This window comes from Cygnus olor, chromosome 8 (genome assembly GCF_009769625.2).
Source record: "Cygnus olor isolate bCygOlo1 chromosome 8, bCygOlo1.pri.v2, whole genome shotgun sequence".
NCBI lineage: Eukaryota > Metazoa > Chordata > Aves > Anseriformes > Anatidae > Cygnus > Cygnus olor.
This window is the reverse complement of record NC_049176.1, coordinates 22,842,757-22,867,663: the sequence shown is the minus strand read 5'-3', so window position 1 is coordinate 22,867,663 and position 24,907 is coordinate 22,842,757. Positions and strand designations below refer to the sequence as shown.

The following is a 24,907-nucleotide window of genomic DNA, read 5'->3' as shown; positions in this document are numbered from 1 at the left end:
ATACCTTTACATTCTGATACTAATACCTTTACATTCTGATAATGTCTTACAGGTGTGTTTTCCTCGTTTTCAGAAACGAAGTGGTGTGCTAACAGATCCTCTGTCCCCTGTGCTGTCTCTTAAATTAGCGTATCTTCAGCTTTGAGATAGAATTTCAGTTTCTAATATCACTACTGTTTTCCTGAAAAAATGCTTCTTTATTTAAGCTGTACCATAGGGACCTCATTTAAAACAGTCTGTATGCAGAAAGCCTTAGCTCATGTCTAAAGTGCTCTCGTGGGAGCACTTGGAGATACTGCTGCGTTTGGCAGTGAGCGTGCAGGCAGATTGACTCATTGATTAAATCTACTTTCTGTGCACGCACACAAACAAAACAAAATAAGAAGGTAGTGCGCATATTATGCGGACTTCCTTCAAGGAGAATTTTTTGTCAGCTACTTTCAGACAGATCTAGCACCCTGGGAAAACAATACCCTTTTCTGATGCAATTTCCCCGTGTCAAACCCTCCTTTTTGTGAAATTGTGATTGACTTTGTTCCAATAGGTAGAAGAATGGCTTTTGTCTTTTAGCATCATTTGTCTTGTATCAAACAGCAGTGTAACAGAAAAAAAACATTTTTACTTTTCTCTGTGATGAAGGTATCACAAAAGAGTATTTTAGAAATGCTGTACACAACAGAAGAGAACCTTTGTTGTGTGTAATAGAATAAACAGAGAGCCTGTGTTGTGTGTAATAGATGAAACGCCTTACCTCTGTCTTAAATCAAAACGCAAGTGTAGAAAACTTGAAATATATTTGCTGACTAAAATGGTGCATAAAACATTAAGGAAGGTTTTAATACATACTTAATATTCTTACTTACTCTTCCTTCTTCATCAATAGTATAGTGAAGTAAGCATCTGTCTCTTGACCTTGTTTCTTTCTATATTACTGATTTTGTATGAGAGATTTTTGCATTGGTGTGTTTGGTTTGTTTCTTATTTTTAAGGTTATCCTGAACCCCCTGAATTCTTTCACTTAAGCATCAGTGGATTTCGGAGGGCATCAGTTTATTATGTTGGACTGTCGCTGATCTAGGTTTATCCACAGAGCAGGTACATGTCTCGGTGAAGTTCTTTTAATGGAAAGCACATGTTTGATGTCTAGATGTCCATAACGGCTGTTTAATCTGGATATTAGTTTTATTTGATTTCCCAAGGAGGCAAAGATTGGACACTGAGGCTACAGCTTTTTGTCTCCCCCATCTGTGTAGAATTTTCTCCCCTGCAGCCTGACTGAGTGGGAAGCCCTTCGAGTAACTGCCCTAACAGACTGAAAAATGTCCAGAATACTGCTTTGTTCCTCCTGTCTAGGAGGACAGGTACCGCAGATTGAGGAATAACCTTGCTTTCAGAAGCAGAGCTTTCCAACGTGGGATCATCACTGACACTTGTTAGAAAGTTTCTCGTGGTGGAAACGTTCTGCACTGTACTTAGGGTGGACTCGAATAGCATCCTTCATGTATTTGCAGCTTCTGGGGGAACTTTTCCAACTGCTAGTTATGACTTTGGAAGTGATTCAGCTTCTCTGATAAGGCCAGATGTTCTGTCTTGAAAATAAGCTTCCTTATATCTGCAAGTGATCTCCTCTTCTGCGGATAGCTGGCTCATTGAAGCTGCTTCCAGCTAGAAACGTTTATAGGAAGTGTAACCCTTGGCCGACAAGACAGCATGCTGAAGTTCACCTACAAGCACATTTTGGCTCTGGAGACAGTGCGTCTAGCCAACAGGAATAATCTCAGCTGTACCGGGCCAGCATGTCAGCTTCCTACCCGCAGAACTTGGAATCTCACCTGGGATGAGCTCAGAAATGGGAATCTTATGTTCAATCTTACTTGGTAATTGTATTTCCTGGTAGCTGCTGCGTATATTACCTTTTAGTGAAAAAGCTTTCCAATAGTATTTTGTAGCAGTACTTGGCTTAACCAGGAGGCATATTATTGCTTGATAGAGCAGTTAAGAAGAAGTTTTCCAGGAATTTGGATCGCTAGAGGTCTGTTCTATCAATCTATTTTCCAGAGTAGGAAAACTGAGATTCTCGACACAGTGTTTTAATGGTTTCAGTATGTTGCTGTAAACTCATTAATTCTGTCTTTATCAGCATATCTGGTTTCTCTTTTCCTGGCTAATAACTTCTAAAGATGTGGGTTTTATGAATATATCTCTGTCCTGCGTTTTTCATGTGATCCTGATATTGAGCTTTGTTTTACTATCTGATGTAAAGTCAGAAATGTATGTCTGCTTCCCAGTAGAAAACCTAGATGTTTAAGTATTTGTGAACTCTTAGTAACTTGAGCCAATGTATCTTTTCTGCCTTAAGTGTAGGTTCACAAAGGTAACGAACGTTTTTCCATTGAGACTTCCTTTGACCAAAACAGGTCATCAGAAAAAGTTAAGTTCTACCAGGATTTTGATGACAGTGTTGTTTATCCTGTCTGGTAAAAATGAGAAATTTAATTTTACCAAATTTTTGATAAGTTCTTCACTGCATTTAAATTCTCAAATTAAGTCAAATAGAATGAGTTCCTAATTTGAAAGTAACGTAATATACCTTTATAAAGGAAGAGTTGATATACAGGTGGAAACAGTATTATTTTTATTTGTCTCCATTGTTGAATGAAAATACTGCAGTACCGGATTAACCTTCTGCCATTACCATGTTTCATAGAAGAGAAAACACTTGAAATTTGTTTAATACTGGAACTGGTATCTCTTTTTCTGCTTCTGCTTGTGGATAAATTAACACCATGCCTTACAAGACTTTCAGAATACATGAAGGTAGAAACAGAGTTTTGCTTTGGAGGGGCCTGGATTTCCTAGTTTTAGGAAGGTTAATCTGTAAACAGGTTTACAAAATTGTTCATGTGCAGTTACTGTATGAATTGAAACACAGGAACAGCAATGTTTTGTGTAGATAGTATATCTAAACCCATCTCCCCATTTCCCTCAACGCTTCGTTGTGCCTTATTGCTCTTAAGCAAGAGGAGTTGTAATTTCACTCTCAAATAAAAAATTGCATATTTAATTTGGGGAAGATATTACTTGAGGTGAGAACAGGCGATAGTCTTTAAAGTACAAGTCCTGCTTCTCTTTCTGGTTATAAAAACAGATTTCCACAGTTCAGCTTATCCAAAGAACCTTATCTATGTTATTTCTTTGGCTGCTTGTAATTTACTAGTCAGCTGTTAGATGAGAGAACAGTAAGGATCATTCATTTGTTCAAAAGCAGCTTAGCTTAACTAGTACTGCATGTCTTGCATCATTTTGGTTTTAAATTCGCAAGGTTTTGAGGATATAAAAGGACCTTTTCCTTCAACCCACACAATTCCTCTGTCACATTTAATGAAATCACGCATTTCTACACCTTGCTTGTAAAGTGGAAATTTCTAAATATTGTGGAAATAACAGGTGATGTGTTTGTGTGTTGAGACCAAAGTCTAAATAGTAAAACTGAAAATTAGTTACTCCAAAAATGACCAAAACTGTAACTGTGCCAGGAGGGCTCTGAAGTGCACACAAGTTAAGTTGTAATGAATGTTCTCATGCGAGATGCTTACTGTTTATTTGCATTTGTCACTTATAAGTTCAGCTTGTGTGGTGGTAAAAAAAAAAAAAAAAAAGAGCTTGCAGTTGTTCCTTTTATGTTTAAATATATGGCACATTCTCTGTCACTGTGCAGAAAAATCAAGGGTGACAGTCATTATTGTTAACTGCAGGAGTAGTGCAGTTGTGCAGTGTAGGAAATGTAGTGGTAAGTGTGTTTACAGGGTACCATTGAAACTTGCTTCCATGGAAGTGTTGAAAATAAAAGGTGGTGGGAGGAAGGGAGAATAAAAGCACGCTGCACGCACGTGCTCTCATATTCTTGAGCGGTTAGGAATGGGACAGAAAGGAACATTTTTATACTTAATCAGCAAAATGCAAAGGGAAGTAATTTGCTGTTTGTGCAGACCAACACTGGATAGCTTGGCTTCCTTAAAACAGGGAACTCTCCGAGACTCTTCCTTTCTGCATAAAACATTATATGCTGTCCTTTGCTTATAGTCAAATCACTAACTTTCCATCTTGTTTGAGCTGTCTCCTGTGCTCTCTTGGAACTGCTTATTGTAGTGCAGGCACATGATTTTGTTTTGTGCTGAGACTTTTAAATAATCATCCTTGAGGTATGCATTGTCTGAGAAGCTGTTTTTTTTTCCTTCTTTCTTGGCATAGCCAGTACTTTATTATCTTAGTTTCGTTTTTAGAAACAAAGCAAAAGAAAAATAGAGGGGGGGAAAAAAGCCCAAACCACTTTTCTTTTCTTGTTTCTTGTAGGTTTATGGGTGTCTGTGTGCATCAAGGACAGCTGCACGCACTTACTGAGGTAAGACTATTTAATAATATACATACTCAATATGAAACTGTTCTCAGGCCAGGTTCTGCAACTGCTGTTCACCTAGAGTCAGTGTCCTTTACAGGGACTCGTTAGTTAATCACGTGCTGCTTGCTATGCAGTGGGAAGGTTGCAGCATCAGGCCTCAGAACTGTACTTTGCTTATAGCCCTGGAATGTCTTTTATCGTTAGAAGCTCTCATTAAGATGAAAAAAATCACAGTGGGAACAAAATTCCACTGATACTATTCTAAATAAGAGATGTGGCTTACCGTTGAGGCGCCCCTAAGTAATATTTGTGCGAGACATTGCTTTGCATTTAACTCTCATTTATACTCTGCTTGCATGTGCATTTCACAGGTGAATCAGGGATGTTTCAGCTGGGTGATATTAGTGGATTCAGTCCCTGCCATCTTTTTATTGGGAATAACACGAACATCTGAGCTTAATCTGGGTTCCATACAGAGGAACAATTCCATTGCCCAAGTACCCTGCCAAGGTCCATTTATCAAATGAGAAAGTGGTATTCCAATTCATGTGAGTCTTCACCAAATTTCACTCGATTGTGTGCTTAATCCCACCTCCTCAGGGAAAAAACCAGGAGGGAGTGTTCTCTTGCTAGGAATAGCATTACCTCTTTTGTGTCAAAATCTGTAAAAAGTTTATCCTGCTGTTTTAGAGTAGAGGTTGAAGGGACATGCACGTTTGATAAATTTCATCTTTATTATTTAGTCTTATTTTGTAGGAACTGCTCAATAAAAGTTTACCCCTTTCCTCTCCTACTTAAAAATTGCCGTAACATGTATGTTATTAATTAGCAATTAAAATGAGTTCCCAGTATGCTTGCCAAAGAATTACTGTAAAATTGGAAGAGTGGATGGGTGTACAGAGTCGTCAGGATGGTACTGTGTGGCCACCGCTTCCTGCAGCTGTCATGTGCAACTTTGAGGCAAAGGTGAGCATATGTGGGCAGTGAACTTCTTCACCTTTGTGTGGCAATTCAGCAATGATAGTTCTAGCTGCTGTTAATGATGCACAGTAGTTCATGGTGGCTGCATTTCTCATGTAAGAGCAAGGTAAAGACGCTCTCAGAGATTTTAAGGTACAGCGTGTATATGAGGAATTCTTTGATTCCAAATAAACTGCCCCTCACCTGTTTTCCTGTTCTTCCCTTCCCCACCCTGTGCTCAGAAAAGAAATTTTTTTTAAGATTTGGCATTGGGTGGCTGATTGAGTCCTGCAGGCAGGTTTTGCTAACTTTATTGCTTATTTCTTGTGGACCTCTGATCAGTTAACAGGGAGATTTCAGGTCCTCCCCCTCCTATGACATATCCTAGAAGAGGTGGAGCTCTATAATGCTTCATTTTTACTAAATATTGGCAGATCCTCCTCAGCGTGTTGTTGGTTTTTTTCTTCATGTCACTTGCTTGACATTTAAACATCCCTCCCCACCCAGAAAGCCAAGAAAATGAAGCTTCAGCACACGTGCTTCCCCATGGAGAGCTAACTTGTAGCTGCCTGCTTTCTTCGGCTATTTTTGAGTTCTTGGCAAGCAAATAAATCCAAGAAAGGCTTCAAAGAATAACTTTTTATAGTTATATAACTTTTTATAGTTATAATTCAGAATAACAGGAGAGATTCCTGAAACATTATTTTGAGATCAAAGAGGAAAAATTTCAGGCTGAAGAAGGCCCCTGCAAAATTTTGAGGAACAGAATAGCTTTAGGAGCAGGTTATAAAAATACATGTAGTGATTCCTGCTTTGCTTGTGTGGACCAAGGTGGACATTTAATGCCTTCAACAGGAAAAACTGCAACCGAAGGCCGTCATAATTTGATGTTGTAGGGAATGCACGTGTTTTGTCCAATACAACAGTTGTTCTTTGGTTTTACAGAGCTTTTAAAACTCAAGAGCTGAGTATGTCCCAGGTGGTGAGATTAGTTATTTCTGCTGACAGTGGTGGTGTTTTTCATCTTGGTATGTGTGTAGAGTAGTAATTGAGTGCTGATGACTTCTGGAGGTTAGAGGAAGGAGGTGAAATGGCCAGCCGAAGGAATAACAAGTAGGACATGCTTGGTGAGTCACCAGTTCAAATATAGCCCAGGAGGATAAACAAGTTACCCACTGTCTTGTGGCTTTTCTCAGCTTGTGGTCCAAAAAGGTGGTCTCCTAGCTTCTAGTGCTCAACATAACTGATACTAGCCTGACGCTACTAGCACTCAGAGAACTTCTGCCAAGGTTTCACTTCTTCGGAGGTGAAACTCTTGATTCATCAGCCCGTTCCTCAGTAGACATCTGAGTCACTGCAAGGAGAATCCTTTCTCACTAGCCTATGCTGGACCTGTTCTGAAATGAGCTTAATTATCACTTGTTGACGTGGAATGTGCATAGTAAGAAAAGTCATGTTTTGATAGTGTGGTTGATGGTATTTCTAAGTAGAAGGGATACAGCATCACTTAGAGCTTATATCTTGGGGGGGGAGATGGGAAATCATGTTTATTTGTATATATGTTTCAATGGGATAAGAAATTGAACTCTTGTGGCAAATACTTGGTGAATGGATTTAGATGGCTTGTGCTCAATAGCCCCCAGACTACTAGCAGGAAGGACAATAGCCACAAATGATGATAGAGGAGCCTTGAAGAATTTTAGTCAATTAAAGGAATACATTAGTAGCATGTAGTACTTCACTATTGGAAGGCAGCCTGAAGCGCCACAGATTTCTCCTCTTGCGTATTTAAACACATGGAAAGCTAAACACAGTGAGCACGCCAAGCAAGTTTTTTTGCCTGAGGAAGATGTCGGTGGTATGTAGGCTTTGGGTTTTTCCCTGTCGGCAGCATTTTATATTGTTTTAATTGTTCTGTGTCTTAAGTGGCTTTTGGTTTTAAAACCATTACTCAAGAAGCAGTTTCTGTTTGTTTTGATTTGATTTTTTTTTTGCGAAAAGAATGGAATTGTTTAATTATAGATTGCACTGGAACTTTGGCCTTGTTTTAAATCTACAGTTTTAACAGCTTTGAAAATCCAATACTGTTTTTGAAGCTCTACTCAAACCAAAAACTATGGCATATTCTTCTGAAGTAGTTCAGTATCTATTCTTAGTCACAAAATGATTTAGGCTGGCATGGACCTCTCTCCTTGCACACAGTTAAACATTTAAGGAAGGTGAAGTAGAGGCTTCAATAGGTGTGCAGCTCAGATGAGTTGGCCAGTGTTAGGCTGTCTCACTAGCTTTGAGCTGGTGGGCATGGATTTGCTGTGCTCACTTTCCATAAAACTAGGAACTGGCTGTTTCTTAGTATTCAGCTGTAATCTGTGGCTAGTGGTTTGGTTCCATAGCTACGTGAATCTGCGGTGCTTGCTGTATGCATACACTCAGGTGCCTCTCCAGCCTAGTTCCAGTCTCTCTGTCAAACCTCTGTTTTCTGACCACCTTCCTAATCTGGCAACTCTGTTAGCTTCCATTTCTTAATCTCCTGGCACACAGCATCTTCAGATTTTGAGAATCTTGCACAAAAGTAAAGGCTCTGGCGTCAGCGTGAGATGCTGGTGAGCTTTTAGAGACCAGGTACAAGCCACTGCTGGAGGTCAGCAGACATTTTTTTGTGCGTTACGTGCTGTATAGGCCTATGTTATTACATGGAAGGCAGTAACATAGCATACAGTCTAGCATCTAGCCACTCAATAACTCTTTGCTGATCTTAAATTATTCGTTGAACTCTGTTAAGCAAATTCATCTGAATTGCCAAGAGGTCAGGCTAAAATCTTGGTATAACTTGATGGATATGTATGTACAGGAAGAGTTGTACGGCTTGATAATTCCTTCTCGGAGGAAACGAAAGCCTTGACACCTGTGTGTAAATAGATGAGGAAGGGAGAGTTATGTGTTGATTGGGTTATCTTGAAATTGCAGTGCTTTGCAAACAATAGCTGATTGTTGCTACAAAAGTTTTATGGCTATTATTCATGTTGGTTGATAGCTTAAAAAAAAAGTGTACAAATTCTCTGCTGCCACAATTTGAAGTTATAGCTTTATGTGCCCTGGGCAAGATCTGACATGCACTGGAGCTTTCTCAGGCTGGGGACAGGGCTGTGGCAGTGTGATAGGAGCACGTGCTCAGCGGTGGAGGGCTGGACAATGTTCTTTCAGCCAGTAGCTGGACGTGCTGTCTGCCCAACTTGCCTCTCTGGCAGCCTTTCAGTCTTTTTCCTTGTTCGTGTACTACCCAGTCAGTCCTTCCGATTCCACCCCAAGTGTCTGGTGTGTTATTAGGTGTTTCCTGGGTCCAAGATTATGCTTGAGCAGCCTTGCTTTTAAGAAGCTGTATATGTGGCATTTGGATAATTGTGAAATAGCTATAAAGGGCAAGCCAGCCGTTCTGTGCACCTGGCTCCTTCAGTGGCTTCTGTAGCCACGTTTGGTGAGTCCTTATCAACTGCTTCGCACATCTCATCGTATAGATGCTGAATGCAGACATGCATGAAGGTGCCTTGAAGCCTAAAATGCTTCCTGTGTGCTCAGAGCAGTGATGCCTCCATTAATGCATGCTGGAGATACAGGCGCTAAAAAGCGCTGTGAGAAAAATATCTTGTCTGCTGCTTTAGCCTTTTATTTTAAGAGAATCCAAAGAAATTCTTTGAACTATTGCACATTTTCAGCTCAATTAGTTTTTTATAGCTGTGTTGGAAACCCTGGGAAAAAAATTACTACGGAAATCCTTCCAGACATGTTAATTTTCATCTTGGGCAAGATAATTGCTATTGGACAATTTTGACATGTCTGTAATGGCTTATTGAATCTGGCACTGCTGTTTTTACCATCAACCACAATTAATTGTTTAGAGACAAGAATGCTGTTATGTAGCAGTTAGAAAAACACTTTTTTCTTCCTTGCATGGTGTCCTTTTGCACTCCTAAACTCATATTAATGAAAGCCTGTGGCTTTGGAAGAGATTTTTTTCAAAAGTTCCTCTGTGATAGCTGAAAACTTTCCTTCTCTGCTTTTCCTCCTGACAGCAATAGTTTAGGAAAACTGTAAATGCAGTGAGTGGAGGTTCAGGCTGTTGGAGACCTTCCTATTTGTAGTATTTTTGGCTTTTGGCGATGATTAGGAAGAGAAGATATTAATAGCTTAAAATTCTCAGAATTGTAACAATTGTACTGTTATACTTGTACAAGGAAGGGAAAATAAATTCTTTAAGAGGAAAGGTGTTTCTGACATACAGCTTTCACAAGCAGTCTATCATTAGTAAGGTTTTATTGAAACTTCTCCCTATTCCTTCCCTCTTTTTTCCTCCCTCAGTTCTTAGGCACCTTTCTGTGGTAAACCCTTGACCCTAGAATGGGGAAAAAAAAGATAGGCATCACTTAGGTTTCCTCTTCTAAACCTTTACAGCAAATATCATGGGCATAGAATTCCTTCCAGATAGCAACTGCACACTCAGAGTTTTAAAAAGCCCAGGAACGCCATTCCTCCTCGCACCACCTCCTGTAACACATGCTAAATCCCTGGTGTTATTACGAGTGTGACTTGTATTGTTTGGATAGCTTCAGTTTTACTCCTGTAGCACTGCAAATGTTTAACTGTTTTGGTGTTCACAGTAGGCTAGCCCATCAACCTGGAAGAACTTAGTGTCTTCAGAGCTCTGCTTCCTGTTACCAGTCATTCTGCAAATATTCTGTACTGCACAGGAGTTGCTGCCCGTTTAGGTATCGCCTCTTTTCCAGCTCTTATTCTTGATAAGAAGGCTCTGGTGGTTGTCCCTCAAAAAAGGGAACAGCCGCAGTGATCAGTTGGTTAGCCTGGGCTTTGAGGTAACTGAAGAGAAGACGAAAGGTGTGTTAAAGGTGGCAATAAGTAGAAGATTAAAAGAAATAAAAATACTCTAACTTTCATGCTGTTGGAAAATAGTAATTCAGTAATGATAATATCATACAGCAATGCAGAGTAAATAGGTCTCTAAATATATTTTTGCATGTAGTCCGTAAAGTTATTTTTAGTAACTGCCCAAACTATTTGAGAGGAATCTGCTGCTGGCATGCGTTCTTTGCAAATAATGGAAGAATTCTGTTATTTCATACATGGTACTCAGTCTTTTTAGTGCTGAGAATGTGTACAGCCAATCCATGCTGTTAAAAGGCTTCCAGATCACCTTGTGTTCCTTAGTATCTTGTGGTTTTTTATTAGCTACCTGTGCTTATTGAAATTTTCCTTAATGTCTAGGCACCTGCTACTTCTGACGGCAGTATTGAAAAAAGAAGACTCAAGAGGGTGAATGAAAAAAGCAGGGGGCAGGGAAGCTATAGAGATGTTTTGGTCCTCTGTCTCTCCTTGGATTTGGTCTCTAGCTCTGGTCTAGTTTGGGCTCACGTGCATACATAAAACATCTCGAGCATATTGGAGGTTTCAGGCACTGTCAAGTTACTTTGTGGTCGCATGGAACCGGCAACTGTGGTGACTTTCTCGAGGAATGAAGCGAGCAACCGTGAGGCTTTCTCTCGGGTGTTTTTGCTAACAGCTCTGAGAATATACCTGTTACTTCTCAGAGCCTTTGTTTTAGAGGAATGAATCTTGATACAGAGTAGTGTAAAAAGATGGGATTTACTTCAAGATTCCTTTTTTTTTTTTTTGTGAAAAGGATTAACATGCTGCGATGACAAAGGGTATCTTTCAGCTGACTTCCAGCAGCCAGCAGCTGGCATTAGAAGTGTTCAAGGTCTAGGATGCTGCAGAAGGTCTGTTGTTTAAACTTTGTAAGAACTCTAAGTATGTGTGAAATTCTGCAGATTAAATTGATCCTTATGATCTCTCAACCAATGAGTAGTGTGACCTGTGGATTAATACTGTAATAAATCTCTGCTTGCATGCCTTACTCTTTTTGTCCTTAGTTCAGATACTTTTTGTAGCATTCGTTATAGCTACAGCTTCATTTTACATCCTTTGCTGTGTGAATGGGAAGATGAGTTGTTACAGTGGGGCTGTAATGAGGCCGGTGCTCAAAAATGCAAAGTGCAGAGGCAATCTGGGCCTTTGCAGTTATAAAACCCAAGCACCAGAAATGTAAACTTAGCCTTAACAGAAACAATTTCAGAGGTATCAGGTCCTCTGTTAAACTATGGTTACTTTATACCCCTCCTGGATTTGGTATCAGAAGTAAATGAATTCAGTTCCAGGAAGGTATGCTCTAATGACAAGAATGGTTATATGCTGTAAAACTGGAGTACCTTTTGATATTACTTCCTTGATTCTTTTGCTCCTTTTGGTGTAGGACTGGAAGTGCAGGCAGCGCACATCTGTGTTATTTCCTCTGTTAATTTGATTGTTTGGGTTCATTAGCTTTTCCCCTACAGGAGTCATTAAGAGTCAGGCTTCGGGGTCAAGAGAAAACCATTCATCTGGGCCCCAGGGATTTGACCTGTAGAGGAAAGTAATGGTAACCTTGTCTGATACAGAAGTAGTTGTATTCTCCCTTAATGACTGGGGACTCTATGAGAAGTCCTCTGTAGAACCTGAGGAGAAGAGTAAGGGTCATGGCAGCACAAGCAGAGGTTAAAGCAGATCAGGAAATAACCCTAGTGTTAGGAAGACGAGGCTAGTCTGTAATATATAAGGTGAGAAATCATTCCATTTCATTGCAACTGTTTTTTTTCCCAGCACAGAAATAGAATGACTGCATCACACAATGTCTGTTAGGACTGTTCTCTGTCTGCATAGTGCTTTATGTTTCTGTTCTTGAGAAACAGCCCTCATTATCTCACTGCAGAAAAATTGTTGCAAACACATAGGTGCCTTGAAATATTTTGTTAATTCTACTGTCATCTATTTTTAAATGTATAGAACTGGAGTGTTTTACTTTTCACTTTGGGGAGAGAGTTCAAGTGAACCTAAAAGATGCAAAATCTCTGTTACTATGTGCCTGCTTACTGGTACCTGTGAATATGAGCTCAATCTTTTTCAGCTGAAAAAGCCCCCAGAAACAGAATGTGTACAGAAAGACAGGTCTACTGACTGTGCTTTCTACTTGATTGTGCCTGGACACCAGAGCTAAGTTATGAAGAACTAAAAGCATCACCTTTGTCATTCAGCAGCTGTCTTGCTGAAAGGAAACAGACGTAGGTAATGGGGACTTCTCTGAGAGCCAAAAAGTTAGGAAGTTGCTGTTTATATTCTGAGATGAATGTGTTTATAACATGGCGAACCAAGTCTCTGGCAATATCTTTTTGAAACTTTAAAGAAACTTTAAAGACCCTGTGTTTTTAAAGTCCTAAGCCTTGGGATGTGCTTCAGATTTCTTGTATCAAAGTATCATTGTTAACTTTTGCTTAAGTTACTATCATAAAAAAAAAAAAATCTAAATCTGACTGTTAGGTACTTGTACGTATGTAAATTAAATCTATTATTTCAATAGTTTTGTCCAGGACTGTGTAGACCTTGTGCTTTTGCTTGTTCCTACGCAGCTTGCAAAATGTTTTCTAGTGTATCTTTAATCCTTTTGAAATGAAGTTGTTTTTATAAACTTACTGTAGTGCAGGCGCACCTCCCTTCATCTCTTTTGATCACAACAGAATTTTAAAAACACTCATCAACACATGAGCTATATTCGGTCTTAGTTTTTCAGTCTTCACAGTATGTGGACTGTCAGTTTCAGTTTTGCCATAAGTTTACTTAGATTCTCAGTTTAATTTATAAAAAGTTGCTGAGAGTGCGTTCAGCCAATGTGGATTGATGCTTGTTGACCAGCTCTACCTCATGCTTTCCCTGTGCTGTGTAAGGCATCACACTGTTTCATGTTCAAAGCTGGGTCCTTTTTCCCATGGATTCATTCTGTTAAGAGGAGTACAGCATGTCTCTCTTCAACCTGAGAGATTCACATGTGAAAGGTTTAATGTATCTGACGCTTCCCAGCTTGCAGAATTGAAGAGACCCATTCCTGTGCCATTGATCCTTGTCAAGAAGCATGGGTAGCTCTGTAAGCAACCGTAACCTTATGTAGTATTAGCTGGAGAGCAGTAGATTAACCAACTGTATTGTTGGGGAGGACGGGTGTCTGCGTCAACTGTATTTTTGGAGAGGTTGCATGAAAAAGAAGAAGAAATCTACTGATTAAAGGTAGAAGTAAACCTGGCTCCTCTGTATGTGTCAGTGGATGCAAAATTACATATACCATGTTCAGATTTAATAAGTAAATTAATTATTAGACTGCTCAAAGTAAGACGTTAAAGTTTGTAGACAAGGGAGGGTAGTGCTGGTATTTGGAAAATATCACACTGTTTAAACCTTATGCACTAGCTTTGAGTCCATGAATTATTTTGTAACACAAAAAACTCTCTGAGACTGCAAAGTTATTTCACAGAAGACAAAGTACATATTCTTTACTTTGTTTATATTATTTTCCTTGGGAACCGAATATTTTTGTGAATTAGTTAGAAGGAAAAAAGAGTTCAGTCCCAAACACAGCTTGATGTTCTGCACATACCAATAAAGTCCATTTAAAATCACACGAGGGGGCCTGGCTTTCAATGATAGGAGGCAGGAAATTTTAAATTCCATCTCCAGTTCATACTCGTGTACCCTGATGTTGTGGCATGCGTGGTGTGCCTGACCATTTAATTCTTTCTCCAGCAGAATTGTTACAGGCCTCCACAGGAGTTTCAGCTAAGTCTGTTTGATCTGTAGTTTGGCAATTTTGAGCGTTTAAATGTCATAAGTCAGGTTCTTGAAAAACATGTAAAGGACTTTATTTAAGTTTGGTGGCGTTTCCTTTTTTTTTTTCCTGCATCTGATAGCTATTTACCTTTTTCATGAATGCAGTCAGACAAGATGGTTAGCTTTCAGTGATCAAAGACCTAGAGTTTCCAGAAAAATACCAACCAACAGGGGATTTTGACCCTAATTTTGGGGATGCTTATACCAAGGTAGTCCTATAGACTGCAGTCTTCTGTGGTGCAGCTACAGTTTGACTGGAAGTTGAATGCAGCTGTACCTGGTTGCAGTACTGCTCCTGAGAACAGGAGGAAGATTTAGTTAACTAATTTTTGACCGGAGGAAGCTTTAGTTAATGAATTTGTGCGTTTTCCTGCAGCTGTATGCCTGCTATGGTTAGACCAGTTCCCCAAGATGCATCTTTTAAGGATTAATTTCTTACCATGTAGACATGCAGAATTAGAATAATAAGCAGTGGAGGTTCAGGTGGGTCCTTGCTGTACAGAAGGGTGGAATTGATTCTAAAAACCTCAGTTGCAGAAAACAGCTGATAAAAATGTTGCCTTCTGGAGGACACAGACTGGCCTTACAAGCTCTGCCTCAGGAAGGAAGTGCTTGCAGGCAGATGGGTTAAAGGAAAAACCTGCTTGGGTTGGCGGTGGCCAGGTAAGCTAAGCACACTAGGGACAGCTCTCCAGAGAATGCCAGTCCTTTTCGCAGTCCTGGCTAACCAAGGACAGAAGAGTGGGTCTCAGAAGTTCAGAAGTAAAAGTACTATAATCGGAAACGCTGAAGAAATCCTCATCTAAAGGCAGAAGCCAAGACTTTGAAAATATGAATCTAACTTTAGGTACCCAGTCTGTATTTATGCGTGCAGGTGGCTAGATCAGAAGTGTTGAGCAACCGGTTGTTTCAGTGAGAACTTGTGAACGTGCAAGCTTTTGAATTCCAGTCATTTTCTTAAATGCCTGTGTATGAGGTTAAGAGCTCATGGTTAAACCCTTGCTTTCAGCAACGCAGGCTTCAAGTTGTTTTTTTTTACACTCATAGGAAGATGATTGACTTGTTTTGTCACTTCTGAGCCTGTAATAGTGCATGATGAACCTCTTTTATTTATTATTTTGAGTTAGATGCCTCTAAATATCCTGTGTTCTGAGGAAGGCTTGCTAAATATCCTGCTGGTGGTAACCTCTTCCTCCTTAGAATGTTTCAGGGATAGGAGAAAGTAAGATAAGAGGCAGATAAATATTAAACTGGAAACAGCAAGCTCCATTGTCTTTCCCTTTCTCCCTTCCCTTCCCTGTAAGTGTGTGCACTTTTGTGTGTGCGGGGGGGGGGGTTGTATCAGTGTTTCAACACTAATTTTAAACCTACTGGTCCATTTACCATTGTCTCGAGCAAAAAATCAAAAAAGCATGCTTGAACTGCAACCCCTGCAATTCCTGTATTGTTACTTTCTGCTATCTTGGAAATATGTTTAGGTTAATACGCGAAGATTGCATATTCTCACTCTCATTATGGGGGAGGAGAACTGAATATTGTGTTGAGGACTAGATTTTCCTGTTACATGTGCGTATAAAGACATGAAGTTCAATTAAATATTGTAATGCTGGCTCTTTAACCTTTTGCCTGGGATTTTTTTTCCCTGTATATATTTTTAGTAAGTTCAGTTTCTAGTGCTTTCTCTTCCTTTCCTTCCTCTCTCACCCTGGACCCCAGGAAGCATACTCTTGAATTAAGAAGTGTTTTGTAATTTCACTTCCTTCATTGCACTTTACTTGTCAGCAATTGGGACCATTCAGAAACAGGGTTGTATGAGAAAGTTTTTAAGGTTTGCCTTTGCACAACCCTGTTTGTAGGGGATCCTGATGCATTTTATGATTGCCAATGAAATGTCCGTTAACATTTGAGGGTGCTCATTGTGGCACAGCTGGAGTGTTGAGGCTGGGGAAAGCACTCTGAAACAGCTCAAAACCAGTATTTTGGGGCAGAATTCAAACTAAGTTTGCACCATGAGAGGTGGTTGTGTACACTAACTTGGAGTCAGTAGCTCCTCGGAGTTATTTTTACAGACTTACGTAAAGCAAACAGGTTATTTATCTGGAATTTTGCAGGCATATATTCCATGGGCTGATGCTGCTCGTATCTTTGTGGGGAAGGTGAGAAAAAGTTTATTTAAGTGAGAGGCTCCTCGTCAGGGGCTGCAACATGTTTCCAGGCAGAACGGAGCGTATAGTGTGTTCGGTGCGGGGCAAGCTTTCTGCTCTTGAACACAAGTGTTACTGTTGAGATGCCGTTTCTCTTGCCGGTGTCAGCAGCAAGGTGCTTTCTCTTCTGTGCCTGTGTGATAATTTATGCCGTTGCTAGCTCGCCATATCACAGATTGTCATTTGCATTGAAACCAGGCTCTGTTTAGGATCCGAGTGGTGTGACTTCAGCTTACAAACGTGCTGTTCTGCGTTAGGCCTTCTTTGCTTTCTGTTTTTCCTACTAATATAATCGCAGGAAAAAGTGGTTATCGAGGTCGGTTTGCATAGATATAGTGGGAGTGTTTTCCGGTTCCAACAAAATGAACTTAGTTCCTGAAGTGTTTCAAACGTGGGTATGAGTAAGTGAATGCCCATAAACCTGACTTCATTTGTAGGGGTTGAGTAGTGCCTTGTTGCAATGTGCCTGCAGGTGAAGCCTTACTGTAATCTGTTTCTAGAAGCAGGCGAGCAAATGGGTGTTCAACATTGATTGAAAGGAACGACAGGAAAGGGATAAATTGTGCTCGCTGACCATAAGAGCTGCTGGATAGAGCAGAGAATTAAAGGAGGACAGACCTTGCCATGTTTGTTTTCCTGCCAGCACTTAAACGTTTGGAACGCCACAAATGGGTTTTGTTAACGCTCCTTCCCGAGTGGTGCGTGTTAATTCTTGCTTGCCCTATAAAACGAGCCGTGCCTGTACAAGCCTTTGTAGAAGGAGGTGACAGCGGATCAATCGCTGCAGCACCTGACACAGCACAAGGCATGGCGTTAGGTCTGCTGTGCTTCTTGGCTTCTGGGCCCAAGCTCTGGTGGTAACCGTGCTGTGGCGATTGCATGAAGAAGCTTGCCCTCTCTCCGAAGAATAGCTGACGCCTCTTAAAGCAAGCTTATTTTTATCCTGTAACAGTTAACACTTTTAAAGAAAAAGCAATTCAGTTCTTTAGTCAAGATACGTATGGGTTGGAAAGCAGAAGAGAATTTTACTTCAGGCTACAGATTGTTTTTCCTTCAGTTTTCAGCAACTGAGAAGTGAGAAAGAAAAGTGGCCTTTAGAAGAAGAATTTTGTTTTTCTATTCTTTTAATCAGGCTGTTCTGCTTAGCCACTTGAGCCCTTCTGGTCTCATTAAAAAGTTTGAGCTTTGTTCTGAAATGCGCTCGCTTCACCTGCATGTTCTGACTGTGTCCGCACTGTGTTTTTTCCCCTGGCAACATCAGTTCACCTGCTGTCCAAGATTACAGCCCAAATTAAACATCCAACTCGTTCTGCTTTAACATTTAGTTTGTTTGGTGCCACCAGTGTGTTAGGTGATCAGTGGAAACGGAAGGTTACCGCTCAGAGGCGGTTGGGTGAGGTGGTTTTGTAGACCTTTAAACTGTCCACTTCCTAACAAGCAGAGGGCTATGAACAGGCATCAAAAACAATTAAATTGAATCTGGTAAGCAGTCTCAGTGTACCAACTTGTATCTCATACGGGAGTCCTGAATATACCAATACTGTTCTGGTTCCAGTTTCGTACAGTTGAAGCTGATGAGACCAGATGGGGGAAATTAGGAAATTTCCAGGCCTCCCCTTGTAGCTGATGTAGCTGATTATGGCAGCTGGGGCAGAAGGACATGATGGCTTGTCTTAGAGCCAGAAGACTCCCAAGTAGTCACTTGGGCTGCTGGGTGTGACAGATGACTGTTGAAATGTATGAAAACTGAAGACTGGATTGTGTCCTCCTTGAAACGTGTGGTTTAAAACCTCTGTACGAAGCTGAGTGACAAGATCTGGATGTTATTAGGCATGAGAGTTACCTTTTCACTTCCAGCATCAGACATGATACAAAAATGCAAGCATTGTCCCCTTTGAGGTCTGCTTCAATACCTTCCCAGATGTCTGCGCTGCTGTTACTTTGCTTGCTGGGTGTCCCTTTGGAGTCAAGCTATGCAGTCTGGCCTTTGCTCCGACATCTCCTTCCCTCTCTCCCCTCCATGCTGAAGGTGTTACACAACTCTAGTTTCTCTTTATTCCTGTTTCTCTGTCTGCTTTCTTCACTGAGCTTCTCCACCATATTTGCCCTTTGTCTCAGCATTTGTCTTGCAGTGTTCAGTTCCCCAGAACTCGTATTCTTTACTTAACCTCATTTGATTTGTCATCTTGAATGCACTCTCCACACCTACTTTTCTTAACCACTTAATGTGTTGCCTTTGTCAACATTTGGGCCACCATAGAGGGGTGTCTTGTGGTTATTTGTTGCTTTTTAAACAGAAAACAGTGACATTTAAAGCAGAGTAAATAGTAGGCCAACTTTTTCTGGCTTTCCTGTGCAGTATCTGGTGACTTATATTAGACCTACATATTGAAACAGCATCGTTTTTCAAAATAGTGTTGAAAACTCTTTTCAGCTCACTTCTTTCTTCCCCCTCAGACTTGGTGATATTTGGAGGCTTTGGTTTTGAGCTCTAGCTGCTGGAATCATGTGGATCTGATGTCTTTTCTTTGCAAGCTTCTAGTTGTCCTATTAGTGTGTTCAAGACTTTATTTGAAGGCTAAAACCTGAAAGCTGAAGGTTCAATATTAATCTCTTGAGGTTAAACATGTAATGCCATGTGCAAATACCATTATATGTTGAATTTCATTCCCTTTCTCATGCTTGAGTCTGATAACGTGACTGCAAGTGTTTGCAAGGAAGCAGTCCTAGCAAGGAAGCAGCCCTATTATCCTATCCCTAGGTGAAAATAACGTTTCCAATGACAGTTGTGTGGGAAAGGGTTATACTGCTGCTTTTGCCTTTTGTTGCATTAAGCTATAATACCTGAAGCCTCTGCAAAGCTGTCTGATCTGGAAAGTACCCGTGCTTGGCTAAGCATCTGGGTAACTCGTCCTTCAAAGACGCTACTGGCCTCTTTCCTCATAAGGTTTGGGAGAGATGTAACATACAGCTTTGCTGAACTTCCATTCTAGCAATGAAAGCACATAGCTCATACCATGGATAATCTTGAAGAGAGAGAATGTTTTTGTGAGCTAAAATGCCAGAGTCTTTTAAACCGCAGTTCAGTCTGCTATGCAGAGTTCTAGTAAATACAAAAATAACCTGAAGTGGTTACTTTTAGACTCTGGCAACCAAATAACCTGACTGTTGGTCTCCTGTTGCATGACAAAAAGCTAGCAGTAAGAATAACGGGTAGCTGTGTCACTGCAACTTGATAATACAGAGTCTGAAAAGGTCTGAACACTGTTCCATTTAGCTGTGAGGTCTCTTTATGACACGCGGCGTCCTTTGCTTTCATTCTTGTAGCCTGATCAGATCTCTCCTCCAATTGCTTGTGCGCTTACGCAATGCCCGTTGTTGTAGCGGAACAATGCTTTGAGATGGTGTGTGTGCTGTAACCTTACTGGGTTTTGTCTGAAAGTACCAGCCCTGAAATGTCTCAGGGACAAAGTAGAATCCAGTATTCTCTAAGGCAGAGGTGCCTTTACTATCCTTTAGGATATTCTTTCCACGCAGAGCTGGTTTGAGATTGAGAACAAGCATTTTTCTTTCAGTTGCACTGGCAAATAAAAAATAATCTTTGCAATTTTGTCCCTATGCCGAAAAGGCATTGTTGAAGGGCTCTGAATAAAACAGGCCATCAGGCTGGCTGTGTGCGTTACCAGCCCGAACGATCGGAGGAATTGAATTACTTCTGTGACACCGGGGGAACATTGAACTCTGTGTGGCACTTGCCTTACGGACAATTCAGGACTCTGTATGCAAAGGTTACCTGCTGGCCAGCTACCATCTGAGATCAAGTCTTACAGGTTGCCTATAGGAAAATCTTAGATTGGTTGCTCACTTGATGATTAGCCTGCTATGCATCGTAGAAGTAATTAGAGCCCGAACTGGAGCTCTCATCTCTAGTAAATGAGCTCTGAGCGCTTGCCAGGAGGTAGGGCCTCCTGTCAGAAACTACTGGGTTGTGTCTGTGCTAGAATCAGGTTTGGTGCTGACTTCTGCAGCTCGTGTATCTGTGTCCTCTGTGTATCTGTTGTTTTTACCCAGCCTGTGCTAGAATGCAGTCCTTGCAGTTAAGACGGATGAATGACCTTGCAAGCTAATTTGCCTGGAAAAGTACTGGGGGAATAGATATTAGATGTACTTAACTAATATGGGAGCAATGGGTCGAATCAATAGGTTTACTTAATTGAAAAGGAGAGCATGAGCATACTCAAAATAGCAGGTAGCTATCATTGTCATATCTCGGTATGTATTTCAATACTCTTATGGAGTGCTCCTATTATTTATTAGCACTTCTGGAGCACTTACCGTGGTATTGTATAGACCTAACCGAAACAAAAAGCCAGGTCAGTGATCCCATTCACCCTTGCGTTCTCTTGCTGATGAATTTGAGTATGGCAGTGTTAAATGTACGGTCTGTTACCGCCCAGTCAGAAAGGTGAAATGGTCCGAGGTGGTTGGGAAGTGTCACTTTAGAATTGGGGTTGTTTGGGGGAATTGGGGGAATTGAGCGAGGTGTTTTTAGGCCTTTCGTTCCAACTTGGTCAATATTGTTCTGGTTTGAGCATAACTGCCTGAGAAGTACCACTTGCACCCTTCAAAGGAAAGCTGATGAGTTATATGAAATTAATGTAGAAATCTCTTATTCTCCACTCTTTCCTTGAGCATGCTGCATTTTGTGATTTTAAAAATAAATTTGAAATTATATTGAGCAATGTTTTTTTCTTGAGTACTGTAAGGTCATCTGGCTACCTTAGGGGTTCAAGTAAAAGCACTGAGAAAGATCAAAGCTGGAAGAGCTCAAAGCGGTATTGTTTCCAGCACTAGGTCAGGTTGGCTGCAGCTATGTCTAGTTGAATCTTGAAAATCTCCACGGATGGCAATTGCATAGCCCTGAGTGGCCTGTTCCAGATCTGCTCCGCTCTCCTGACACGCGACCTCGCAGCACGAGAGCCAGATTGTTTGGGGTCTCTGGCTTGAGCCAGCCTGCGATTTCTTGGTCCAAGTGTATTCGTGCAATCAATGCCCTTTCCCAAACTGCAGTGCCTGGGCTAAAGCTGTGCCAAATGTTTGATGTTTATCGTTAGTGTGTTAAGTCTTGTTTGCTTTGATTTGCGGAGAGGGGCCGAGAAGGCATTTTATTTTGCAAAATGATATGCACTGAGCACAAATTTCTGAGCAATTATCTCTACTTTAGCACAAAAGAGATTAGCTTGATAGAAAGTTAATGCTACTTAAGGACAGGACGGTACATTTCAAAATATCAGTCAGATTCTCTAGAATTCAAGAGCTTTCCTTGCACCCTTTCTCCTGCTGTTAGGCTAATGCAAAAGATATGAAACAGTGTCTTGAAGTGGTAGCAAGAAGCTAAAATTGCTAAATATTGGAGCATTTCCTAGACCCAGGCCCCTTTTATGAGATTGCCTCCTTTGGTATGAGAAGGTAGTTGATATCTGCTTGAGAATCTGGCCCAGGTTGCAGCTGTCAGCTGCCTTTGAAGAACATTTGAATGTGAGGAAGTATGTCTTCTACTTGCCCTTTGCCTAGATGGTTGCTCAAGGGCGAAACGTAGACGCACAGCACTGTGATCAGGCCAAAGGTTTGTATCTGGAAGGAGAAAAATGCTGAGGGAGAGGATGCCTTGTGCCCCCTGTCCCCATGCGCTCAGCGTGTGCTTCCCAGCTTGTCCAGCGAGGGCTGTGAAAGCAGTCGGCGGAGCTTCTGTGAGAGAAGGAGGGAGAGGTCGTGTCCTGGGTTACCGGTGAGATGCGCAGCTCATGGGCTCGGGTGAACCTGGTTCCCAGGGGATGTGCGGTGTAGCTGTGAGGGGAGTGTGGAGCCCCCCGCTGCTTCGTGGTGCCCCCTCCCGGCAAGCTTTGTGACAGGTGACATCGCTGGCGCATCACCTACCTGAACAACGTGGCCTTGTTAAATAGTTACCTGTGAAACTTGTGCGTCTGTTGGGAAAGGATTTCAGAATTAACCGCTGAGCTCAAAAAAGACGGGGCTTGGCTGTAAGGAAGGGGTTTTTTTTTGTCAGCTGTTCGGGAGGTGAGTCTTGACCCACGTGCCAGCAGAGGCTGGGCCTGCGCGCGCCCTTTCCTGCCTAGCGTGGTCTGGGGAGCTCAGCTACATCCAGGCTGCACGGAGCGTGGTTCCTGTTTGCCTTCTGGATCTGAGACACAAAGAAGTCCAGCAAAATGCAGCTGAATTCAAAGTTTCAGAAATAACGGGCTGCATTTACAGCATTTTTATTTTAACAAGATGCTGGTGGCACATGCAAAGCCTCTTAAGGGAGTGTTGGAGAACCGCCTGCGGCAGAGGAGCAAAGTTGGTGCAGCCAGCCTCAGTGCTCTGTGCTTTGACTAGGCTTGGGAGCAAATTATCCTGGCTGCCTCGCTTGGATTTTCTTGAGAGGACTGACTGCGTTGCTGCCAGGTTTCCCTTCTGGCCTGACCTAGTCTCTGCTTTGTGGCTAACGAGGGGGTTGGGAGCGAAACCAGAAGCTGTTCAAACACAGCATAGAAGGTATTGTGGCGTAAGGGATCTATACATGAAGCACAAGTCCAGTATTGCTTTAATGATTATTTGAGAAACAGCAGAGCTGCTGTGTCTTAACCCAGGATTATATTACTTAGCACTGCTTGGCTGATGATTCGTTTCACAGTCTCTTACAGCATTTATCTTACAGTTAGTGCACGTTCCTTCTCGTGAGGGTTTCCATTTGATGGAGCTGATGTAGTACCGAACGCAGCGGGAATCAGGTCCCTGATTAGGGCTTGTAGATACAGCAATAAAAAAGTGTAACTTACAGTAACATATTGTGATATTTTTCTTTGCTGCTGCTTCAGTTTAGGGAAAAGATATGTGGGAACTTGATCAGGCTCCATGACCTACATTTGGATACTTAGCCCTCTCCTTGTTTTGTTCTGCCCGAGAGCCAGCTCTTCATCTTTTTTTCATTTATGTTCGTCACGCTGAAATGAGAGGGTGATATTATGTTGTAGGTGTTTCTGAAAGGTCTATTTCAATACCAGCATTTACGTATTGTTAGTTGATGCAGTGGTGGCTGTTGCATGCATCTTTAACTAGAATGTATTGGTAGAGGTGGTGAAGGGAGATGTTTTCAGCCTCTCATGGTCTGCAAACTTCCTGCCTGCTTAGCCTTAAGGGAAAAAAAAAAGTTTTTAATGTATAGTTGAGCTGAAGGTGCTTGTGTAATGATGAATCTTACATTCCTGATGATATCTGAAGTGAATTAATTACAAATGTTGTTTTGTCTTTTCAGTACATCAACTATGGTAACCTGGAGCAGCTATTAGACAGTAACCAGCATTTGCCCTGGACAGTGAGGGTGAAATTAGCTTATGACATTGCTATGGGAATCAGTTATCTTCACTATAAAGGCATTTTTCATCGAGACCTTACATCCAAGGTACTGTCTATAAAATGAAGGGAACTTTTAAATGAAGGTACTATAACTGATTGTTTGGTTCTTTCTTCTCCTTCCAGCAGAGAAGTACTGTTATATAAAGTATGATCTAAGACACTGTGAGAAACAAATTCAAATACAGTTTATAGGTTTAAAATCTTTCTCAAAACATGCTGATAGTTTTCATGGGAACTGAAGAAATAATTATGCTGAAGGAAGGTCATTCCTTAAATGAGTTCAGGTTAGGATTTCTGAGAAACCAGCTGCAGAGTTCTTAGTCTTTTGTTCTGAATTATGGTTCAGTAATGTATTACAATCCCTGGATAATTTAGCATAACAATCTAATACTTGTAACAGAACAATCATACAAAGATCCCAAGTTGAGGAGAGTATTACAAATGCACTTTAAATTTTAGTTTTGTTTTGTTTCCCAATACATTTCACAAATCTTCCTTCAACAGGAAGAGTGGCTGTTCTTTACTAATTCACAGTACTGTTTTATATTTCTTCCATTTCTATGGTCAGTAAGACCAAACCAATTTACCTACGTTTTTTCAGTGGTCTTACGAGGATTGAAAAAGAGAAAAAGTTGGTTAGGAAAGAAGGAATCTATACGGAGACTGGAATGAAGGAATCTTGTATGGGAAGGGAAAGAATTAAAAAAGAACTCCTAGAATCTCTGGTGGGCTGGTTTGGAATTCCAGTTCTTGAATAGACTAATTCAGCAATGTAACTATTATATCATACAAGTTAAATTCCATGTGATGAAAATTCAAACTGCCCTAATTTGTTGCTCAAACACTAATGTTGAAATGAAGCTTTCATTTTTCTGAAGTTTGATCTTAAAAATATTTAATGAGTTCCTAGTAATCTGTTGAGCTTTTTTCTCCTGTTTGTTTTAATGATCGCATCACAAACTAAGACTTCTCCATTGCTTCGGCGTACGGGCAAGGTACCTGTATTGTTTATGACTGCTGATGTTAAGTGTCTCACCTCTTGGTGAATTTATTAACTATCCTCCAGAACGGTATTTCAGTGGCAGAGTTTTCAATGGACTTAGATCGGTCTGAACTGCTTTGGTGACAGCTTGTATGGATTTACTGGGCTGAAGTAGCTAGCTAATTC

General features: G+C 41.0%; 1 protein-coding gene across 2 annotated transcripts in view; it reads left to right on the top strand.

Moving 5' to 3' along the window:
* TESK2 (testis associated actin remodelling kinase 2) overlaps nt 1-24,907 on the top strand; it is a 77,475-nt gene that overhangs the window by 30,175 nt on the left and 22,393 nt on the right. For both annotated transcript variants that reach the window (XM_040564867.1, XM_040564868.1), the window contains exons 4-5: nt 4,354-4,402; nt 23,639-23,785. In XM_040564867.1, the coding sequence (XP_040420801.1) occupies nt 4,354-4,402; nt 23,639-23,785 (196 nt within the window). The remainder of the gene's footprint in view (nt 1-4,353; nt 4,403-23,638; nt 23,786-24,907) is intronic.